This window comes from Tenrec ecaudatus, chromosome X (assembly GCF_050624435.1).
Source record: "Tenrec ecaudatus isolate mTenEca1 chromosome X, mTenEca1.hap1, whole genome shotgun sequence".
NCBI classification, from domain to species: Eukaryota; Metazoa; Chordata; class Mammalia; order Afrosoricida; family Tenrecidae; genus Tenrec; species Tenrec ecaudatus.
In genome coordinates this window covers 154,146,248-154,165,373 of record NC_134548.1, presented here as the reverse complement: position 1 = coordinate 154,165,373, position 19,126 = coordinate 154,146,248, and the positions used below count along the sequence as shown (strand labels likewise).

At 43.8% G+C, this 19,126-nt stretch overlaps 1 protein-coding gene across 1 annotated transcript; it reads right to left on the bottom strand.

Annotated features, from left to right (window-relative positions):
* Nucleotides 1-6,789: 6,789 nt before the first annotated feature.
* Nucleotides 6,790-7,473, bottom strand: LOC142433899 (large ribosomal subunit protein bL20m). Its single transcript, XM_075538550.1, has one exon. The coding sequence runs from the start codon at nucleotides 7,442-7,444 to the stop codon at nucleotides 6,995-6,997; it is 450 nt and encodes a 149-aa protein (XP_075394665.1). The 5' UTR covers nucleotides 7,445-7,473; the 3' UTR covers nucleotides 6,790-6,994.
* Between the last annotated feature and the right edge of the window lie 11,653 nt (nucleotides 7,474-19,126).

Below are 19,126 nucleotides of genomic sequence, written 5' to 3'. Positions count from 1 at the left end.
AATAAAGAACACTTTTAAAAGGAAAAAAGAAAAGAAAACATCCCAGGCAAGTCCAGATCAAGTCCGTAAATCCAATATTACGCTATATGTTCATATTAGTCCATAAATTCCTCTGTAGATTCGTGTAATCATACAATGAGGCTGAATGCAGGAAGATCATAGGCCAGTGAGTTGAAAGTTTTATGGATCCAGTGGTGGTGGAAGCATCGCAGTGCTGTCATGGGTCTCCACATGACTCCTCCAGCTCCAGGACTCTGGCTCTATGTGGCTTGTCAATAGGAATGTCTTACGGGGAGAGTGTGTATGCCCCACCTCCAGCAAGCTATTTATCTCTGTAGCACCTGCAAATGAGGCCATCAAGACGTTACCTGATTGACAGACTAAACCCCGCCCCTTCACTCTTAATAGTCTCAAATTGACACTGGATTATGTAGCTTCCACACACATTTCTCTTCCTTTCTATCAGGTTTTATGTACTGTGCCCCTAATCAGAATGTACAGTACCAGTAGCTGGGCACCATCTACTTCTGGTCTCTGAGTAGAGGAAGTGCCCTTACATTATATTGGTAATGATGGAATCTGTGTTGGTTACAAACAACCAAAAGGCTTGCCTATTTAACTAAAAATGATTTAGAAAGTTTAAGTAGTAAGCCAAGCCCTAAATGCCATTTTGTCTAATTGGGATAAAAGTTTGAGTAAAGGGTATACATGTACACATGCTTCCTGTGTTTCTTTTTTGATGTGTAAGCAATCAAGACTGGCTGTATAAAGGTGAATTTTATTATCCAGAATTGACAGCACCCTGACTTTGCCACGGAGGTGTAGGCACGGCATTAGAAAGAGACGCACATACTTCCTTCCCTTGTTAGATAAGAAGAGGGTCTGAAAACAAATTTTCCCTGAAAAACTTTATGCTGTAATGCCCGACCAGACTGGCTCCTAAGGAGCGTGTTATTTCTTGTCATTGAACCAGATGGTCATGTGCATGGCTTTGTGGTAAGAAATGCTCAGATTTAAATGTCAACCTTGTCATTTTCCAGTAATTAGAGCTGGAGCAAAGGAATCGATCTCTCTGAGTCTGTTTATGTGCGAATGGCAGGTAGCAACATTTTTCTCTCTCAGATTTGTTGTAAAGAGTTACTGAGAGAAAACATGTGAATTAACATAGCATACAGTCCTGGTACAGGTTAACCTGTGTGTGTGTGTGAGTGGGTGTGTGCATGTGATTAATTATCAGCTTTCTCTAAGGTCCCTATGAATTAGAAGTGACTTAATGCCAGCGGGCTTGGTTTTCTTTGGCTTCTCTAAGGCTCCGATGTGGTATCCAGTTTTAGTGGAACAAAGAAAAAATGCCAACAGCTTTTGTGGACTGCCTTTAGTGGCTGGTGAAAGGGGTTCAGTTAAAGACTTCTCCTATCTCCCTTGGGAAACAGGATGGTAGAAGTCCTGGGCTGCTGCCTAAAGAGAGTACTGTTGACAGCTCTCATTATTCTGGGGCAGTTTAATAACAGGGAAGGAAGTAAATAGTTATGTACTCCTTTTTCTTTCCTGAATACATCTTAGATGACAGAAACCGTGCTAAGCTCTTTACACGGACTGTTCACTTACCGTATATACTTGAGTATACGCCAACCCGAAAATTATCTGGGGCACCTAATTTTACCACAAAAACTGTATAGAAAAATGTGCTGGAAAACCCAGCATATGCACGAGTATATATGGTAATCTTCAAAAACTGTGAGGTAGATGCTGTCACTGTTCCCCTTCCACATATGAGGAAATTAGACTCATAGAAATGAAGTGACTTACTTTAAGTCACACACAGTGAGGGTGTGGCGGAAGCAGGACTGGAGCTCAGGTCAGTTTGATAGTAGAGCCAACCTCAAAGTGTTCACAGAGTCTACCTCCTTTTAGGAAATATTTCCTGACTTCATCTCCCTTCTTTGTGCTCCTACCCTTGAACTCTTTCAGTCGCCACCCTTGTCACTTGGTACCATGGTCTTCCATCTCTGACTCTAGCTTATTTTTTCTCTTCTGAGTTGCTTGAAGGCAGGGTCCCTGTTCTGTTCTCCAGAACTACCGTTACCATTCTCTCAAAATATTTTTCAAAAAAATCAATGAATAGATCCCAACCACTTAGAAGCTGCAGCTGGAAGTCTCTCACCTGGAAGATGCTATGGTTGTGTTCGTGCTTCTGCACCTCTAGCTGTGTCTGATTGTGATCCAGACTTCCCACTTTGGGCCCCAGAGTGCATACAAGCCATAAAGCATTCCCTCTGGATGCATGCTCATGCCTCGCCAGCTATAACAAGCCCTGATTCACACCCCAAAGGGCCTTTTTATTACAGGACTGTTTCCTGGAACCAAGAGAACCCATTTTCCTTCTATCAGCACGACTTCCCAAAATGTTTCCCCCACTCAGAATTTTCATTTGCACCCCTGGAAGCCATTTAAACAATTAGCCCCCAGGCCAGTGAGAAGGCTGGCGTTTAGTATACTGGCTTGATGTGGACTTACCCTGAAAAACCTTCCATATTGATTTTACAATGGAGGGGCTGGTGTTAGCCACACTTATCAACTCTTCCTGTCACAGCAGATTAATAACCAGCAAGCTCTCCAACAGGCATAACACGGGTCCCACCTCCCTGACAACCGATTTTCTTGTGGCCTTTGTTTGGACTTATTTTTTTGCTCTCCACAAATGAATCATTCATAATTAAAATCTTCACATCCAAGTGTTGCATGACGAATATAGTGTCGTTTGGCCTTTCCTCGGGAGCTGTGTACAGTAGTTGAACACTGATTTCTCTGCTGGGATGCAGGGCAGAGAATGGGAGCAGGATATTAATTTCTATGAAGCACTTGATAAGAATGGGGTGGTGCTAATTTTTGTTGTTGTTGTTTACAGTTCTGTTTTCCTCATCCCATATTACAATCCACATCTCTGGGCCAAGAAAACATAGAAAGATTTCCATAAATGGAAACACGATAGCGTGTTTGACAATGGCTGCTTTTCCTATAATCTGTTGGAGATACTTGACGTCCCTGTGACTAGCTGAGGAATGAGGGAGCAAGGTGTTTTGCATCATTTAAAAGGGCAATTATGCTTGGCCTGTCGTCCTGAAGGTCAGCTGGAAGACTAGGTAATAAATCTCTATAGCTGCCCTGGAACAAAGCTCCTGTGTCCTTCCCACGTTGAATAAAAGTCTGTGTGACACTTCATTTCTAAGTCCAAAGTCCTGTCCTTTTCTCAACCCAGTTGACCCTCAGCCCGTAAGTCGAGGTGAGGAGCCCTGGTGGCCCGGGTGAAGTACTTGGCAGCTAACCGAAAGGTTGGCAGTTCAAGCTCATGAGACACTGCTGTGGAAGTCTACCTCCATACAGAGAATAGCTTTTCAAAGTCTGTGGGGGCAGTTCTACACTGTCCTAGAGGGTTGCTTTGGGCTGGAAGCAACTCAATGACAGTGGATTTGCTTTGTTCGCTTTGGTTTTTAACCCTGAGGTAAACTCCGCAGCCCGGCCTCTGGCTTTGAACACTGATTGAGTCCTTCAACTCTGGGCTGTTGGGTAGAAGAAGAGCAAAGCCCTCCAGGAGCAAACAAGGGGACCCAGTGTTAGACCCAGGGTGTGAGTCTGGGTCCATGACAGAACCAAATCCACAGAAACGAATACGTATAAGGGAGTTTTCTATAAAGGGTAAGTCCACATCAAGAAAACATCCTAACCCAGCGCTGCCCAAGCCCACAAGTCCATCATTAACCCATATGTCCAACACCAGTCCACAAAGTCCTCCTCCATCTCACAAAACACACACTATGATGCTGACTACAGGAAGAAAGCCAAATCAGTGAATGTGTAAGCATCTTAGCACTGGCAGGGGTCTCCACATGGCTACTCCAGCACCCAGGGCTGCATTGGGGTAGGTCCATGTGGCTTCTCCTCAGGGATGTCTTGTAGGAAGTGAGCCTTGCCAGCTGAAGCAGGGAATGGCTAAGGCAGCTGCACCCTGGTCCGACCATCACAAAAAAAGAGACCTGAGAACTCAAAAGGTGAGGCTCACTGAGCCATTAATCCCTCCACCCTTCAATTAACCCCACATGTGTTTATCAGCCAGGTTGGCACAATAAACTAACTACCTCGGCCAGTGCACTTGCTTCAAGACCTGTTGTGCTCAGATGGAGGAGATAGCTGATAGAATTTCATGAGGACACAGACTGCTGAAGTGGTGCTTAGATTGAGGGAAGAAGGCCTGAGATGAGCATCAGTAAGAGCATTCAGCCGGAGCTTGCAGCCCTGACAGAGACAGCTGCTTGAGAAACAGATGCTGGGTGGGCAGCAGTAACAGGAGCAGGCGGTCTCCTCACAGCCTTCAGAGTATGATTCCATTTATATGAAAGATCTAGAATAAGCAAACATATACAGACCCGACTGAGGTCATTAGTAGTTACTAGGGATGAGCAGGAGGGAGGGAATGAGGGGACTCCCTGCTTAGGCTGCACTGCACTTCTGTTCAGGATGATGGAAAAATGGGGGCAATGGTTGCACAACAGGATGAATACAAATAATGTCACGAAGTTGCACCTGTACTCCCTCTGAGACCTTCCACTTCCACCAGCACAAGCTCCTGAGCTGCCTCTTGCTCCCTGCCCATATGCCTCTGCCATCTGCCAGGGAGTCCACGCAGGACCTTGAGCTCAAGGGTGGGGTTTTCTGAAGTGGGGGCAGCCCAGGCAGCACAGAAGCACTGCCACCATTCTGGATGGGAGGCAGTGATTTGCTTTTGCGATTCAGAGTGTTAGTTGGTTGAGTGCAGCAGGGCCCCTTAAAACCCGAGGATCTGGGGTCTCAAATATGTTGTGCTTCAGAATCATTGATATACGAGAGGAGGAATATAGCTGTCAGTGCCCCCGCCTTCATAAATTCATAGATGACTCCGGATTCTGACTTCTTAACCTGTGCAGTCCTGGTGAGCCTAAAAGAAACAGGGCCAAAATGTAGAACTGGAAGCCAAGAGTCTTTTAGATGCAGTGAGGTTCATGTTTCACACCTGATCACTTCATCGTTCTTTTTTTAAAATCATTTTATTGGGGGCTCATATAACTCATCACAATTCATGCATACATCAATTGTGTAAAGCACATTTGTACATTCATTACTCTCATCATTCTCAAAACATTTGCTCTCCACTTAAGCCCCTGACATCAGCTCCTCATTTTCCTCTCCCTCCCCACTCCCCCTCCCTCATGAACCCTTGATAATTTATAAATTATTATTTTGTCATGTCTTACACTGTCTGACATCTCCCTTCACCTACTTGATCCATTTAAATGTGTTCTACTTTTTAGTACTTTCTGCTTTACAATTGAGGTTTTAATTGGTTATTCTTATTAGATTTTCGCTTGTTCATTTCTGTATATGAACTACATGATAGGTAAATCTGTAGAGACAGTAACCGGATGAATGGTTCCTTGGCAGGGGAGGTCAAGGGGAAATGGGGAACGAGTAACGATGCATCCCAGATTGAAGAAAATGGTTTACAACTGATGGTGGTGATGATTGTACAATTTTTCTTGATGGGATTGGCCTACCAACTTGTATGATATGTGAATTATATGCCAATACACTTGTTGGGGAAAAACATGTCCTTGATGACCTTCTAGGGCAAACTACCATGTTATAGATGAGGGGCAGAGAGGGGTCCTTGTCTGAGGTGACATGGTGATGGAATTCCAAGGTCTCTAATCTGTGCCCTCCTGGTGCTTTTTCTGCAGGAGGGCAAAGAGACAAGTAGAAGGTGTACCCTGTATTTTGCAGTAGTTTTCAAGAGGACACAGTCTGATGCAGGACACAGTCTCCAGTGGTTTTTTTTTAAATCATTTTATTTTGGGGGCTTGTAAAACTCTTATCACAATTCATCCATCCATCCATTGTGCCAAGCACATTTGTTGCCATAATCATTTTCAAAACATGTTCTTACTACCTGAGCCCTTGGTATCAGCTTCTAATTTTCACCCTCACTCCCTTATGAACCCTTGATAATTTATAAATTATTGTTTTTTTTCATTGTTTTTTTTCGGTCTTACACTGACCGATCTCCCTTCATCCACTTTTCTGTTGTTCATTCCCCTTGGATGAGGTTATAGGTAGATCATTGTGATGGGTTCTGTCTGCCTTTCTACCCCCATATTCCCCTTACTCTCCTGGAATGGCTACTCTCATTATTGGTCCTGAGTGGGCTATATTTCCTGGATTCCCTGTGTTTCCAGCTCTGATCTGTACCCATGTACATACTCTGATCTAGCCAGATTTGTAAGGTAGAATAGGGGTCAGGATAATAGTGTGTGCTTGTGGGGGGTGAGGATTATTAAAAAGAAAACAAAAACCAAAACAAGAACTAGAGCAAAGCTGTATGTTTCAGTACATAAAGGGTGTTATAATGCACCCTGACTGGCTTGTCTCCTCCCCACCACCCTTCTGTAAGGGGATGTCCAGTTGCCTGCAGATGGGCTTTGGGTCTTCAGTCTACACTCCCCCTCATTCACAATGATATGATTTTTTGTTCTTTGATGTCTGATACCTGATCCCATCAACACCTCTTGATGACACAGGCTGATGTGTTTCTTCAATGTGGGCTTTGTTGCTTCTCAGCTAGATGGCCACTTGTTTATCTTCAAACCTTTAAGAACCAAGACGCTTTATCTTTTGATATCTGGGAACTATCAGCTTTCTTTAGCGCATTTGCTTATTTACCCCCTTTGTTTTCTTTTTTTTTTTTTTTTGCAAAGCAGAACAGAAAACCAGCTTTATTTGCATGATCTGTATCTAACCAGTCTGTGGACCTCTCCCACTAGGAGGGGAGGGTGGACCCTTGGCTTCCAGAGGTCTGTGTACAATTATGTCCGTTCCTCTCGCTATTTCAGGGTCTGGGACCATCTGGACAAACATCTCGAAGGTCACACCGCCACGGCAGGAAGGTCAATGTGCGAGGGGACCCTCAGCGGTAATGTGTCACTCGGGAGAACACGCCTTCCGGTTCCTTTCCGTCTCCCAGGGCAGCAGCAAATCCCTCTTCTCGCCGCCTTTTGGCCAAAGCGGCCAAAGATTTAAAAGTCTTTGGCTCGTAGATGGCCAGGTCAGCAAGCACTTTCCTGTTGAGCTCCACCTGGCACTTAACTAAATTGCCAACCAAGGCTGGGTACTTCAGGCCATGCTCCTGGGAAGCAGCTGTGATTCGATTGATCCAGAGAGTCCGCATGGTCCTCTTCTTCAGATTCCGTGCTTTGGTGCATTTCACAAAGGCCCGAATCACAGCTCGGATCGCCAGGCTGTAGCACCGATTCTTCCTTCCCCGGAAGTGCCGGGCGTGCTTCAGCACCTCCTGGACCCGCCAGTAGCGGTCGGTGACGCGATTCCGCAGCCATAGCTGCGCCGAGAGGAAAACCATGGCGCCCGCGGGGGTCAGCAGAGCGCCGCCATATTCTACCCCCTTTGTTTTCAATGACTGTGTCAGGAAGGTGAGCATCTTGGAATGCCAGGTTAATAGAACAAAATGTTCTTGTGTTGAGGGAGGACTTGAGTAGAGGCCCAATGTCCATCTGCTATCTTAATACTAAACCTCTAAGTGTATGTACATAGATATATTTCCCAAGGATCCAGTTGTTATTTTGTATTGGGGCAATGTCTAATGCATTGGAGATCCCTGGGTATAACTCTGTATACCTCTGAAGGAATGCACTTATTTCTAAGGGCCCCTTGTTGAGAAGGAGGATTGCGCTACCCCCAGTTGAGAGTCACTGATAGGGAAAAAATACTATCCATAGGTATTCAGCAAAAGCAATCTGATTTGGAATTTCTCTCTTCTCTTCTCTCGTCTATCTATCTATCTATCTATCTATCTATCTATCTATCTATCTATCTATCTATCTATCATCTATCTTTCCATTAACTTACTGTGACTTAAGGCATGTCTCTGGCCCAATACAACTATGCAAGGGAAAAAACAGTACCTGGAAGACACACAGGGTGTTGATACCCATTGTCTTGATGTCATTCTACTTCAATCAGCTCTGTCTCTGTCACGCACACACACACACACACACACACACACAAAACCAAACTCGTTATTGTTCAGTCGATCCTGTCAGAGAAGTCATGTGCTCCATAGGGATTTAAAATCAGACCGTCAGGTCTTTTTTCCAAGGCACCTCTGATCGGATCCAAGCAGTCCATCTTTTGGTTAGTGGTGGGCCACTGAGTAGTTTGCATCAACCTAAGACTTGCAAAGAGGCAGCAAAGCAAGGAAAGCCCTCGACAAGATGAATGTATGTGGCCGCTGCAACAATGAGCTCAGGCATATGAACAATCGTGAGGACAGCGCAGTGTTTCCTTCTCTTGCGCATAAGCTCGCTACAAGTTGGAACCAACTTGATGGCTCCTAACAGTAACAAGGACTCCCACATCAGAACAGGCCAGGAGCAACACTGTCCTGCAGCAAGAGGCTGTGCAGGGCCTTACACTCAATGTCCTGAGCTACTCATCAAACGCACCTCAACTCTGCAGCACACACACACACACACACACACACACCATGTAGTCGGCTTCACACATTTCACCTTTTTCCCTTAAAGGGAACATGACTTGGTTGTATTCATTTTGTCAGCTCTGGGCCGACAGTGGCAGAGAGACTTGCCGCCTAGGGGGAATGTGGCATCCCATCACAATCCTAGTGCAGATGATGAGTTCCCGCAATCATTAGGCAAACTGCATGAGCTACCTCAGCTTCTCTGTTTATGAGGGTGGAAAGGCTGCGTTTGCAATTTGAGAAGCAGCCCTCTGTGTACAATGCAGTCTGTGGCACACTTTTAAAATTTATTTGGGGGCATGGGAGAGACCTTGGCCATGATGGTTGGCTGCTATCGCTCTCACCTTACCTTCTTATGAGAACTTTTGATTACTTATGTCCCAGTGTGCTGTCATCTTTTGCATTGCCAGAGGCCCCCAAGCCAGTATTCTTGGTCTACACTGAGGCCAATGGATGTTTATTCAAAAGAACATAGAGCGCTTTGCTTCTCCTCTCTGTGCCTGGGCTCATTAGGCCAGCTCCTTAGGGAGAAAGGCATTTGATTAATTTCTAGGAGAGGAACAAGATTAATATAGATAGTGAAGCCTTTTGCATCCTCTGTCCATCTACCAGTTCTTGCCTTTCCAAAGGGCCCCCCATCAACGCTGTTGACCAGAGTTGCTGCTTACTCTCGAGTTCCTTTCATGGAAGCAATTTCATAGTAGCTCCTGGTATGTCTAGCATAGGGTTTCATTCCCAGCCTAATCTCCTAGATTACCAGGGACAAGAAAAATAGCTCCTTAGGCCTCACGTCCTTATTTCCTAGATAGTGATATCTACAGAAGAGATGGTTCTGACTGAAGAGTCAGGCAGCAAGTTAACAGAAGGGATAAACCGAGAATGAAACTCTCCTGACTCCCCGTTCAGTGGTCTTTCAAACGGCTTCCTCCTGAAGGCTACCATTACCCCAAACTCCCCCTTTAATTCCCGTTATTGAAACGTCTAGGTAAAAAAAATGCCAATAAAACTCCACCTCCCCCACCCCAACTGCACCCCCCACATACCAAGTTTTGTTCTATAACCAAACACTCTCAATGGACAATATCCCAAATGTATGTCCCTAAGGGAATGAACAAGAGGAAATACCAGACGGAAGTACTCTTCACTGGTAATGAGCTCATTTTTCATCTTGCTGCTTGGTTTTCTGTTTGAGGTTGGCCTATATTCTTTCTGAGCTTAATTGTCATAATGGTGCTAAGGAAGGAGCCTTGAAGAGAGAGGCAAATCTCTACATCTCCGCCAGTCACAGATCAGGTAGGACTCTGAAGATGAAAGGCAAACCCTCTGCCCTATCTGTGAGCTGAGCTTCAGAACAGACATTAGGGGAAATGTCCCAAGGAGATTTTCTCTTTTATCCCCACAGAAGTATCCAAGCATTACTCAAGCATTGGAATTCCTCTGGATTAAAGGATTCAGCCACTTCTGACTGGACACACACACACACACACACACACACCTGTTCTCACGCACTGTGTCAGACCGTACACTATTACCAATTCTACTCACTTCTCAAAAAAATGCCAAGCTCTTTTTCCTCGTCATAATAGCAGGCACACACAGACGTCCCAGGGCAGAAAGGGAGCGAGGCATAAGACAAGCACACGAACAGTCCCTTGAGCCTCCTCCGGAGCTTCTCATTAACTGTGCCTTGCCATCTTCCCATTGCTTCCATTTTAAGCTCTGTTTGGGGCTAAAGCTCCTGGGTTTCCCTACTCAGTAAATGGCTTTACCAGCCACTTAGTTGCCTATCGGGATACTAAAACATCATCCTTGGCTCTTCACTCTGCCCTTACAGACAAGCTATGACCAAATGTGGGTATAGTCTCTCTTTTTATACAAACACACCAAAAGAGGAGAGCTGAACACCCTAAACTTTTCTTTACTGTAATCTTTATGGTAGCAAACTGCCAACTCTTTCTTTGGTGGCACCACTGGATGTGTGTGAACTGCCAACCTTTCTGTTAGCAGCCAATAACAAACTGTGCCACGCAAGGCACTTTATCCTTCCTTACTATCCCTTCAAATCCTCCATTTCTCTCTTTCTCTAAGTTACCATGATCCCTTGTCTAGTCGACATCAGCCCATGGTGCCAGATCGGGTACCAAACACTGGAGATTCAGCGGTGAACAAAGCATAAGAAACTAGTATCTCCTAGAGTCCATGCCTGTTTTCTAATTCACTGGTTGTTCATGGGTCTCCTTCATTGAGAACAGAGGGCAAATCGGACTCATTTTTGAATCCTCAGACCCTACAGAGTCCAACCTGACTCATTTTTTATAACTTCAGAACCTACACATTCAGCACGTAAAGATTAATGTGTATGCTCACCTCTGACAACTGAGTAATATAGTCCTAACATGGCTTTGCTTGTCTATTATAAACCCAGGACATTGTCCCTGACCTCTCTTTAATATATCCCTTATATAGCACTGCCTGATATTTTTTGAGGGAGGGTCACTTTTACAAGATCAATGACTTATTCTTTGCAAAGCCTCTTTTTTTCAATAACATAAGCAATAAATATACCCATGGACTTCACTAAAAGTCATTTGCATATACAGGATTCAAATTGCCTGCATCTGGGAGGAACCATGAAGAGGTTCAATATCATCAGTCAGAATAAGGCCAGAGGCCAATTGCAGAACAGACTGTCTATTGCTCATAAAAAGTTCAAGGTAATGCTGAAGAAAATTAAAATAAGTTCCTGAGAGTCCAAGAATGGTCTTGAGTTGCCACCAAGGAATTACAAAGTCCTGCCCTGTCCTTCCAAGTTCAAAGTCCATATTATTTCCGGTATTAAACATGTCAGCCAAAGGTGTTTTTCACCATTCTGACACACGTTGTTTCTGTAAGTAGCTCTTTTTTGCAATGAAAATCAAACTTTTAAAAGGCTGTGTTTTAAATGCATGTGCATGCAACCTATGAAAGCCAGATGTAATAGGTAACTATAGATAAACAATTACTTGCAGAGAATTCTGACTGCTTGGTACTGATTGAGTAGTACTGGGGAAAAAATAAACAAGGGAAATCAATAATGAGTGCCTTCTCTTTCCAATAAACTTGCCGGGAAACAAACAGAAGTGAAAGGAATCAATGTAGCTATAAATGGCACAAAAGCTGCCAGTCTGACAGAAGGTGTGCACAGGCCCCGGTTTCACCTGCAGCCCCTTCCCCTCTCCGGCTCTGGTCCTTGTGTGCCAGGAGCGTGGTCGGCTCTGCTTCTGTTGTAGTATTTCTGTCTGTGCAGCAAAACATTGCCCTCGCCCTCTGGGCTTCCTTGGATACGTAGAACTGTGACAATTACTCCTCTCCGAACAGCCAAATTTCGTTTCCTTTCCAAATACTTGTGCGTCTCTCTTGGTTCTCTTCTGTCATTTCCCCGATGTTCCAACATGGCAGATATAGGGAAGTTGTCACACCAGAGAGAAGTGACTTGTGAGGGGTCACTGGACCTGTCAGAGACAGGGACAAGGAGCTAGGGGATCTAGACTCCCAAGCCCAGCCCTTTGCGATCACTGAAAGAGACAACCTGTGAATATGTCTTATCCTTTGTTCTTTATCACAAAATTACGAGCCAAGATATTCTATGGGAGCGATTCAATGGTCACAGATAAGCATTGCTTTAGTTCTATGTGGGTAATACCGAGCGTGCAAAGGAATAATAAGAAAAAATTCTTTCTTTCTCTCTCCAAGTTGGAAGTGTTCTGAGATGACATTTCTCAGGAAAGATTCAGGCACCAAGAACATTGTCCCCACAGTCAGCAAAATCCCTTCTCAGAATGTAAACCCGAGGATGGTAAATGGTGGGCTGAGCTCCAAATATGGCTACTGCTTATTTCTGTAATTAAAGTTTTACTGGCACATAGCCACCTTCAGATGGATATGCATTGTTTATAGCCACTTCCCCACAACAACCCCATAGTTCCGTTGCAACAGACACTAAATGTCCCTCAAAATGCAAAACATTTGCTGCCTGATCATTTGTAGGGAGAAAACTTTGTTCATCTCTATATGTCAGGAAAATAAACCCTTCACCCCATGATTCCTTTACTCATAACAAGGCAGAAATTAAAGGGGCTAGAAAGGCGACAGCACATTGAAAGATTGAGTAGGTCTATGGGATGGGTATTGGGCATGGAGTTGACATAAACATTTTTCTTACCATTGTTTTTGAAACCGGTCTTGCTCCTTCATTAATTTTACTGTGAAATAGACTTATTGAAGCGACTTCCAGCCATTTACAGTTCCTGGCAAGCTTCTGTCTTCATTACCAGTAATATCATATCAGCATTAGTGCCAGAGGGTTAAAGGACAAGGAAATCGATTTCTTGCCGCAAACAGTGCAGAGAATAGAGATATGTCTTCTTCTTACGTAGAGTCCCCATGAGCTGTATGCTAGAGGTAACTTTGTGGTATTTTCTAGTTCAGGACAACATTGACCATGGAGTTGATGCCAATTCATAAACCTCCCCTGTGATATTCAGAGACTCTCTGTGGGAGAAGAAAGTCGTGTCAGCTGCTCCCATTGAGGAGCTGGTGATTTTGAACTGCTGTCCTCACAGCTTGAAGCCCAACTTGCAACTACTAAGCCCCCAGAAACCAAAAACTCCATGAAATCACAGCAGATTTCTTTGAAAGGAACAATGGCTATTTTCTGTGTTGTGATCTCACGAGTCTAGGTCTCAGAGATAGCGGGCAGCTCACTTTCCGCTCCTTGTAGGAAATCATTGGTGCCTTCAGAAAGCTTTGAGTGTTGAGCGGGTCTTGCCTGAAGGAGGCTTGTGTTCACAGTGCCAGATTGGATTGTGGGTGGAGTTAGGAGATTGTGGTGTAATGTCCGAAAGAATGCCTACCAGGATTTTGTGGGGTATTTTTTTCTCTCCTTCCACCCTCCTCTTTTTTATCCCTACCCACCAACTCACCTGTCCTTCCTCCGTTCCTGCCTCTTCACGAAGGTGCTTCTCAGCCTCAAATTCCATATATGTGTCCCAATACCCCAAAAGGTTGATGTAAGACATAAAACCAGACATCAAAAGGTATACCATTGTCTTAGTTATATGGCCCTGGACTTGATAATAATGTCACTGAGCCCGGGTGCTATATTAGTAAGATGGACTGATTGTGTGCTTCGTAGCATGCAGCCTGGCACACCTAAGGGTCAATGAACAGTGACGGTTAGAATCCTCTGCAGTGCAGTGGCAGCTGACTGTGGCTTCAGAATGGTATAAACAAGTCGAGAACTGGAGAGAGCAATTCTGGAAAATATCCATTCATTTGAATATGTACATATATTCTGGAAAATATTCATTCATTTGAATATATATTTGCATATCAATATGTAATGATGCCTATATGTGGCAGGTACTATTCGGAGGGCTGAGGGTTCATTAATGAAGACAGCAAAGTCTCTGGTATCAAGGTGCTGACAAGCTAGTAAATGAGGCAGATAAAACAGAAAACTAGTAAAGACATCTGATCAAGCCAGGTAGTGATAAACCTATGAAGCAAAACATTGGGTTAGGCGAAAGAGGCGGACTAGGAAATAGTCCCAAAAGGGATAGGTGGTATTTTTGCCAATGTCTATGACTTAGGTTGACTGACTCTGGTGATCACCTAAGGAGAGACCTCTGCTATATGCTTTAAAAGTGAGTATCATCATCAGTCGGCAGCGGCTGCTGTTAGGTGCCATCAAGTCAGTTCTGGGTCACAGAGACCCCATGCACAGCAGAAGAAAATGCTGTCCGCTCCTACGCCCTCCTCACAGTTGTTCTTATGTTTGAGCCCATGCTTGCAGCCACTGTGTCATTTCACCTTGCCAAGAGTCATTTCCTCTGTTTTCTATCCCTATACTTTAGCAAACATTATGTCCTCTTCCAAGGATGGCTCTTTTCTGATGACATGTCCAAAGTATGTGAGATAAAGTCTCTCTATCCTTGCCTCTAGGGAACACTCTAGCCTTACGCCTTCTAAGACAGATTTGCTTGTTCTGTTGTTGGACCATGGTACTTTCACAATTATCTTATTTCCAGGTCACTTTACTTTTCTCTCTGCCGAATTCCTATATCCCTCCAAGTCCATACCTTCTCACGGATTTGGACCACCATCCCGCATTATTTCACCCATGCTGGACTGTCACCTACTTCAAGGCAGGAATTTATCTCACGCTTCTTTGGCAATGCTGTGTGTGTGTACGTGTGTGTGCAGTGCTGAAACTAACACTAAAAATGACAGGTGGAAGCTTAGAAATACACTGAATGAATTACACAGGGACACAAAGTTCACCTGGTCTTATAGGAGGCGACCAGTGACTAGGGCGGAACTCGCATATTTTTGTTCTTATGTTTAGAATGAGCTCTCATATACAGTATATCCTAGGCAAGGTATTGATACCAGCAGTAAAGTTACCGAATATACTCGTGTATAAGCCTAATTTTTCAGTAAAAAATGCGCTGAAAAACTCGGGTTCAGCTTATACACGGGTCAGTGGTAGTATTAGTAATGCTATGGATGGAAGTGAAGACCGCGCTTTGTATGAAAATGACAGCAGTGATGGTGATGACGGCGATCTCAGTGAGGACAGCGTCTATGATGACCTCACACCAGCTGAAGCTCTGCATTGGGGTGCGGATGATGATGATGAGGAATCCAGTTTTGAAGGATTTTAACTCTTTACATTTTAGCTTGACTGCTGACTGAGCTCAGGGAATAGTACTCTTATGGTATCATTGTTGATACCTTATTATTTTTGTTGAACCTATTTTCTACTTACTGTGCTGGTTTACTAATGTTAAATGACTTGTTGTTCTTTTATTTATATTTTTATTTAAAATAAATATTTAAATGCACTACCCCCCCCCCCAAAAAAAACCCCAGTATATCCTAGGCACGTTCTTTTTTTAAAACACAATTTTATTGGCACTCCATCCACATCACATACAGTTCAATAGTTCAATCCTATCAAGAAGAGTTGTATAATCTTTACCACAATCAATTTTAGAACATTTCTCTTTTCCCCCTTACTCATTGTTATTCATGTTATTTTGTTCCACCTTGGCAAAAATATACATAAGAAAACATTCACCAATTCAGCAACTGTGACACGTATAATTCAGTGCCATTGATTATACTCTGTGTTGTACAAGCATTGTGATTCCTCTCCAAATTGTTCCACCACCATTAAAATACACTCACTGGCCCCCTAAGCGAAAGCTCTTCCTCCTTCAGCCATGGTACCTGCAGGCCAAGGGCGGCTCCTTTTATGTATATCACAGGAATGAAAAGCACAGCAAGTGCCACTGAGTTGATTGCAACTTGTGGAATCTTGGGTGTTTGTGAGCACAACTGTGCTCTGTGTGATTTTCAACGCCCTGGAACTACTTAAGTCTCATATCAGGAGATGGTTCAGTCCGTTTGGGCAAAGTAGCACATCTCTTGGCTTTTTCAGATAGAAGCTGCCACAGGGTTTATCAAATCAAATAAGGTAGACCATCCATAGGCCTGCTAATGGTTATTACAGACAGAGGATGGGCGCGCCATGTGTCAATGAGCACATAGCTTCCATACCGTTTCTATGTCCTTCTGCTAACTACCTTTCCTTGGCTAACAGCCAAGGCTCAGACCAACAACCTTTTGGCGAGCAGTTGAACACGTAAATGTTGGCATCACTCAGGGACTCCATCATTCATTCAGCACTTACTATCTACCAGGAGTGTTCTGGCGTTATAGTGGGGTACGCTTTGGGATGCTAGCCACAAGGTCAGCAGTTAGAACCCGCCAGCCTGTCCAAGGGGCAAAGATGAGGCTTTCTGCTTCTGTACAGATTTGTAGCCTCAGAAACACACAGGGGAATTTCTACTCTGTCCCATAGGGTCAATATGAGCCACAATTGACTCAATGGCAGTGAGTTCTTGAGTTGTATACCAGGTGTTGGTGTAATATTTTGCATACATTAACTCATTTACTATTCACCACAAATCAATAAGGTAAACGCTGTTATTATCTCTCTTTTACAGGTGAGGGTACTGAGGTCAAGAAATTTGAAATAACTTGCCCAAGGTCTCACTAGCAAATGTCAGTCTGGTTCTAAAGTCCAAACTTAGAGTGCGGAATTGGGATCTGTATATAACCAAGTTGATAGGACCAAATGACTTCAGAGACAGCTTGGCAAATTGGCCAAAAATTGTTAGTTGAAGAGCCAAATTGATCTGCATTCAAATTGCAGCTCTGAAAATTGGAGATATATGACCTTAGGCAGGTAATTTTTCTTCTCCAAATTTTAGTGTCCTCATTTTTAAAATTAAGAATAAGTATAGTACCTACCTAATAGGATTCGGTGACAATTACATTAGGCAGTGAAAACCCTATGGCTGACAAATGGTCAGTCATGGACATGCCTCAGGAGAGGGCAACAGTTCCCTCTATTATGCATAGAATGACCATGAATCAGGGACCAACTTAGTAGTTAGTAACAACAGCGCCTAATGCACACAGCATGGTGCCTGGCATACTGTAAGCACTAATAAATGTTAGCATAAATAATTCAAAGTGCTTAACAGGCAGGTGACAGAGGGATTAAGTCACCGCCCTGGAACTACTTAAGTCTCATATCACAAGGTGGTTCAGTCCGTTTGGGCAAAGTAGCACATCTCTTGGCTTTTTTAGATAGAAGCTGCCACAGGGTTTATCAAATCAAATAAATAAGGTAGACCATACATAGGCCTTCTAATGTTTATTACAGACAGAGAATGGGCATGCCATGTGTCCATGAGCACATAGCTTCCGTACCATTTCTATGTCCTTCTGCTAACTACCTCTTCCTGCAAAGCAAAGGTACCAAAGCTCAATAGATACCTGAAGACTCTCAAACCGAAAGCCGTTCCCTCATCCTGGACTTTCTGGATCAAGGAAGTGGCGCCAAAGCCTGCACACAACTGGCTGGCAACCTAGGGGGCCTCCCTGAAGAGCGATGCCAACCAGTCACGGCAGTTTGTTTAAAGAGCGAAATTTTTAACTTAATTTAATTTTCCCCTCTAGAGCCCTGTCAGCCATTTTCTATGTACACAGTGGCAATGAACGTATAAAGAGCTTTCCCCCCTGAGACATTTGAGAGCAAGTTGCCAATTTGAGGGCCCACCACCCCCAAAGACGTTAGTATGTTCTGCAAAGAGGGGAATTTTCGTATATAGCAATACACATAGGTTTTTTAAATATATAATGTAACATCAACTCAAGATGTAAATATCCATGCTCCTAGTCAAACATCACTGATGGCTCCAGTACTACTCAATATAGCAAGAAGGTCCTAGTGCCAAACTGTGTCTTATCTTTCATTAGGTCTGTCCAATTTGAACGAGTCCTTCAGCTTCTATTTAACTGTTAAGATCTTGACTTAAAACAAATAAATATCATATATATATGTATATATGACTAGTTGCTTTATAAGTTTTTCTGGGGTTGGGTTTGTCTGGTCTTTCCTCATGATCAGATTAGGGTTGTGTACCTTTCACAGAAATATCACAGAAGTAATTCTGGGATCGTTTCATTACATCCTATCAGGTGGTTCAGGAACTAGAAATTTTAAAGTGTCAGCCAGCATCTAATCGTGACAAAACAACTAAATACCTAGTGGCATCACTCACTGATCTTTATATGCATAAAATAAGCCTGGCAGGGTCTCATGGTACCTCCACAGTAACATGTCCTGGAGTATGGCCGTAGCCTCCTGCTATAGTCTCACTCCTATGATACCTGGGGCTCTCCAAGCAGACCACACCCACTTGCCTGGGAACTAACTACTCGTCCACCTCTGTGCCTGGAAATATATTCCACACCTGTCCAGCTCGTAAGTCAGAATCAGACTTGACCTGTAGGGGTTGTTTCAGTGGCCACATTGTTCATGAAAATGTCCCCAGTTCTCCCATGCCGAGCTTACAATGTGGCCTTTCCTCTAACATATTTTGCCTTTCTTTCATCTTACTGGTCATTTTGTGTGTTATACTTCAGTTCGTGATAGGTTGCAGGTAGAAGTGTCGTGTCATTCATCTCTGTTTTGCCCTTAATCCCATCCCATGAACCAAGTATTTAATATAATTGCTCTCTCTGTGTATAATAATAATAATAGTTAATATCACTGAGTGATAACTATGTACTGGACACAGGAATAATGTGTCTCCATCGAGTCAGTCAGGGTGCAGTGTAGAAACAATGAAACATACAACTATCCTCTAGTTCTTAAATGCTTCCTCCCCACCACCCCCACTATCATGATCCCAATTCTACCTTAAAAATCCGGCTAGACCAGAGGATGTACACTGGTACAGATAGGAACTGGAAACACAGGGAATCCAGGACAGATGATCCCTTCAGGACCAGTGGAGAGAGTGCAATACCAGGAGCGTGGAGGGAAGGTGGGGTAGAAAGGGGGAACCAATTGCAAGGATCTACATATAACCCCCTCCCTGGTGGATGGATAACAGGAAAGTGGATGAAGGGAGACATTGGCCAGGA

Coding starts and splice junctions, on each gene's coding strand:
- LOC142433899 (XM_075538550.1), bottom strand. CDS start 7,444: ATGGTTTTCCTCTCGGCGCAGCTATGGCTGCGGAATCGCGTCACCGAC.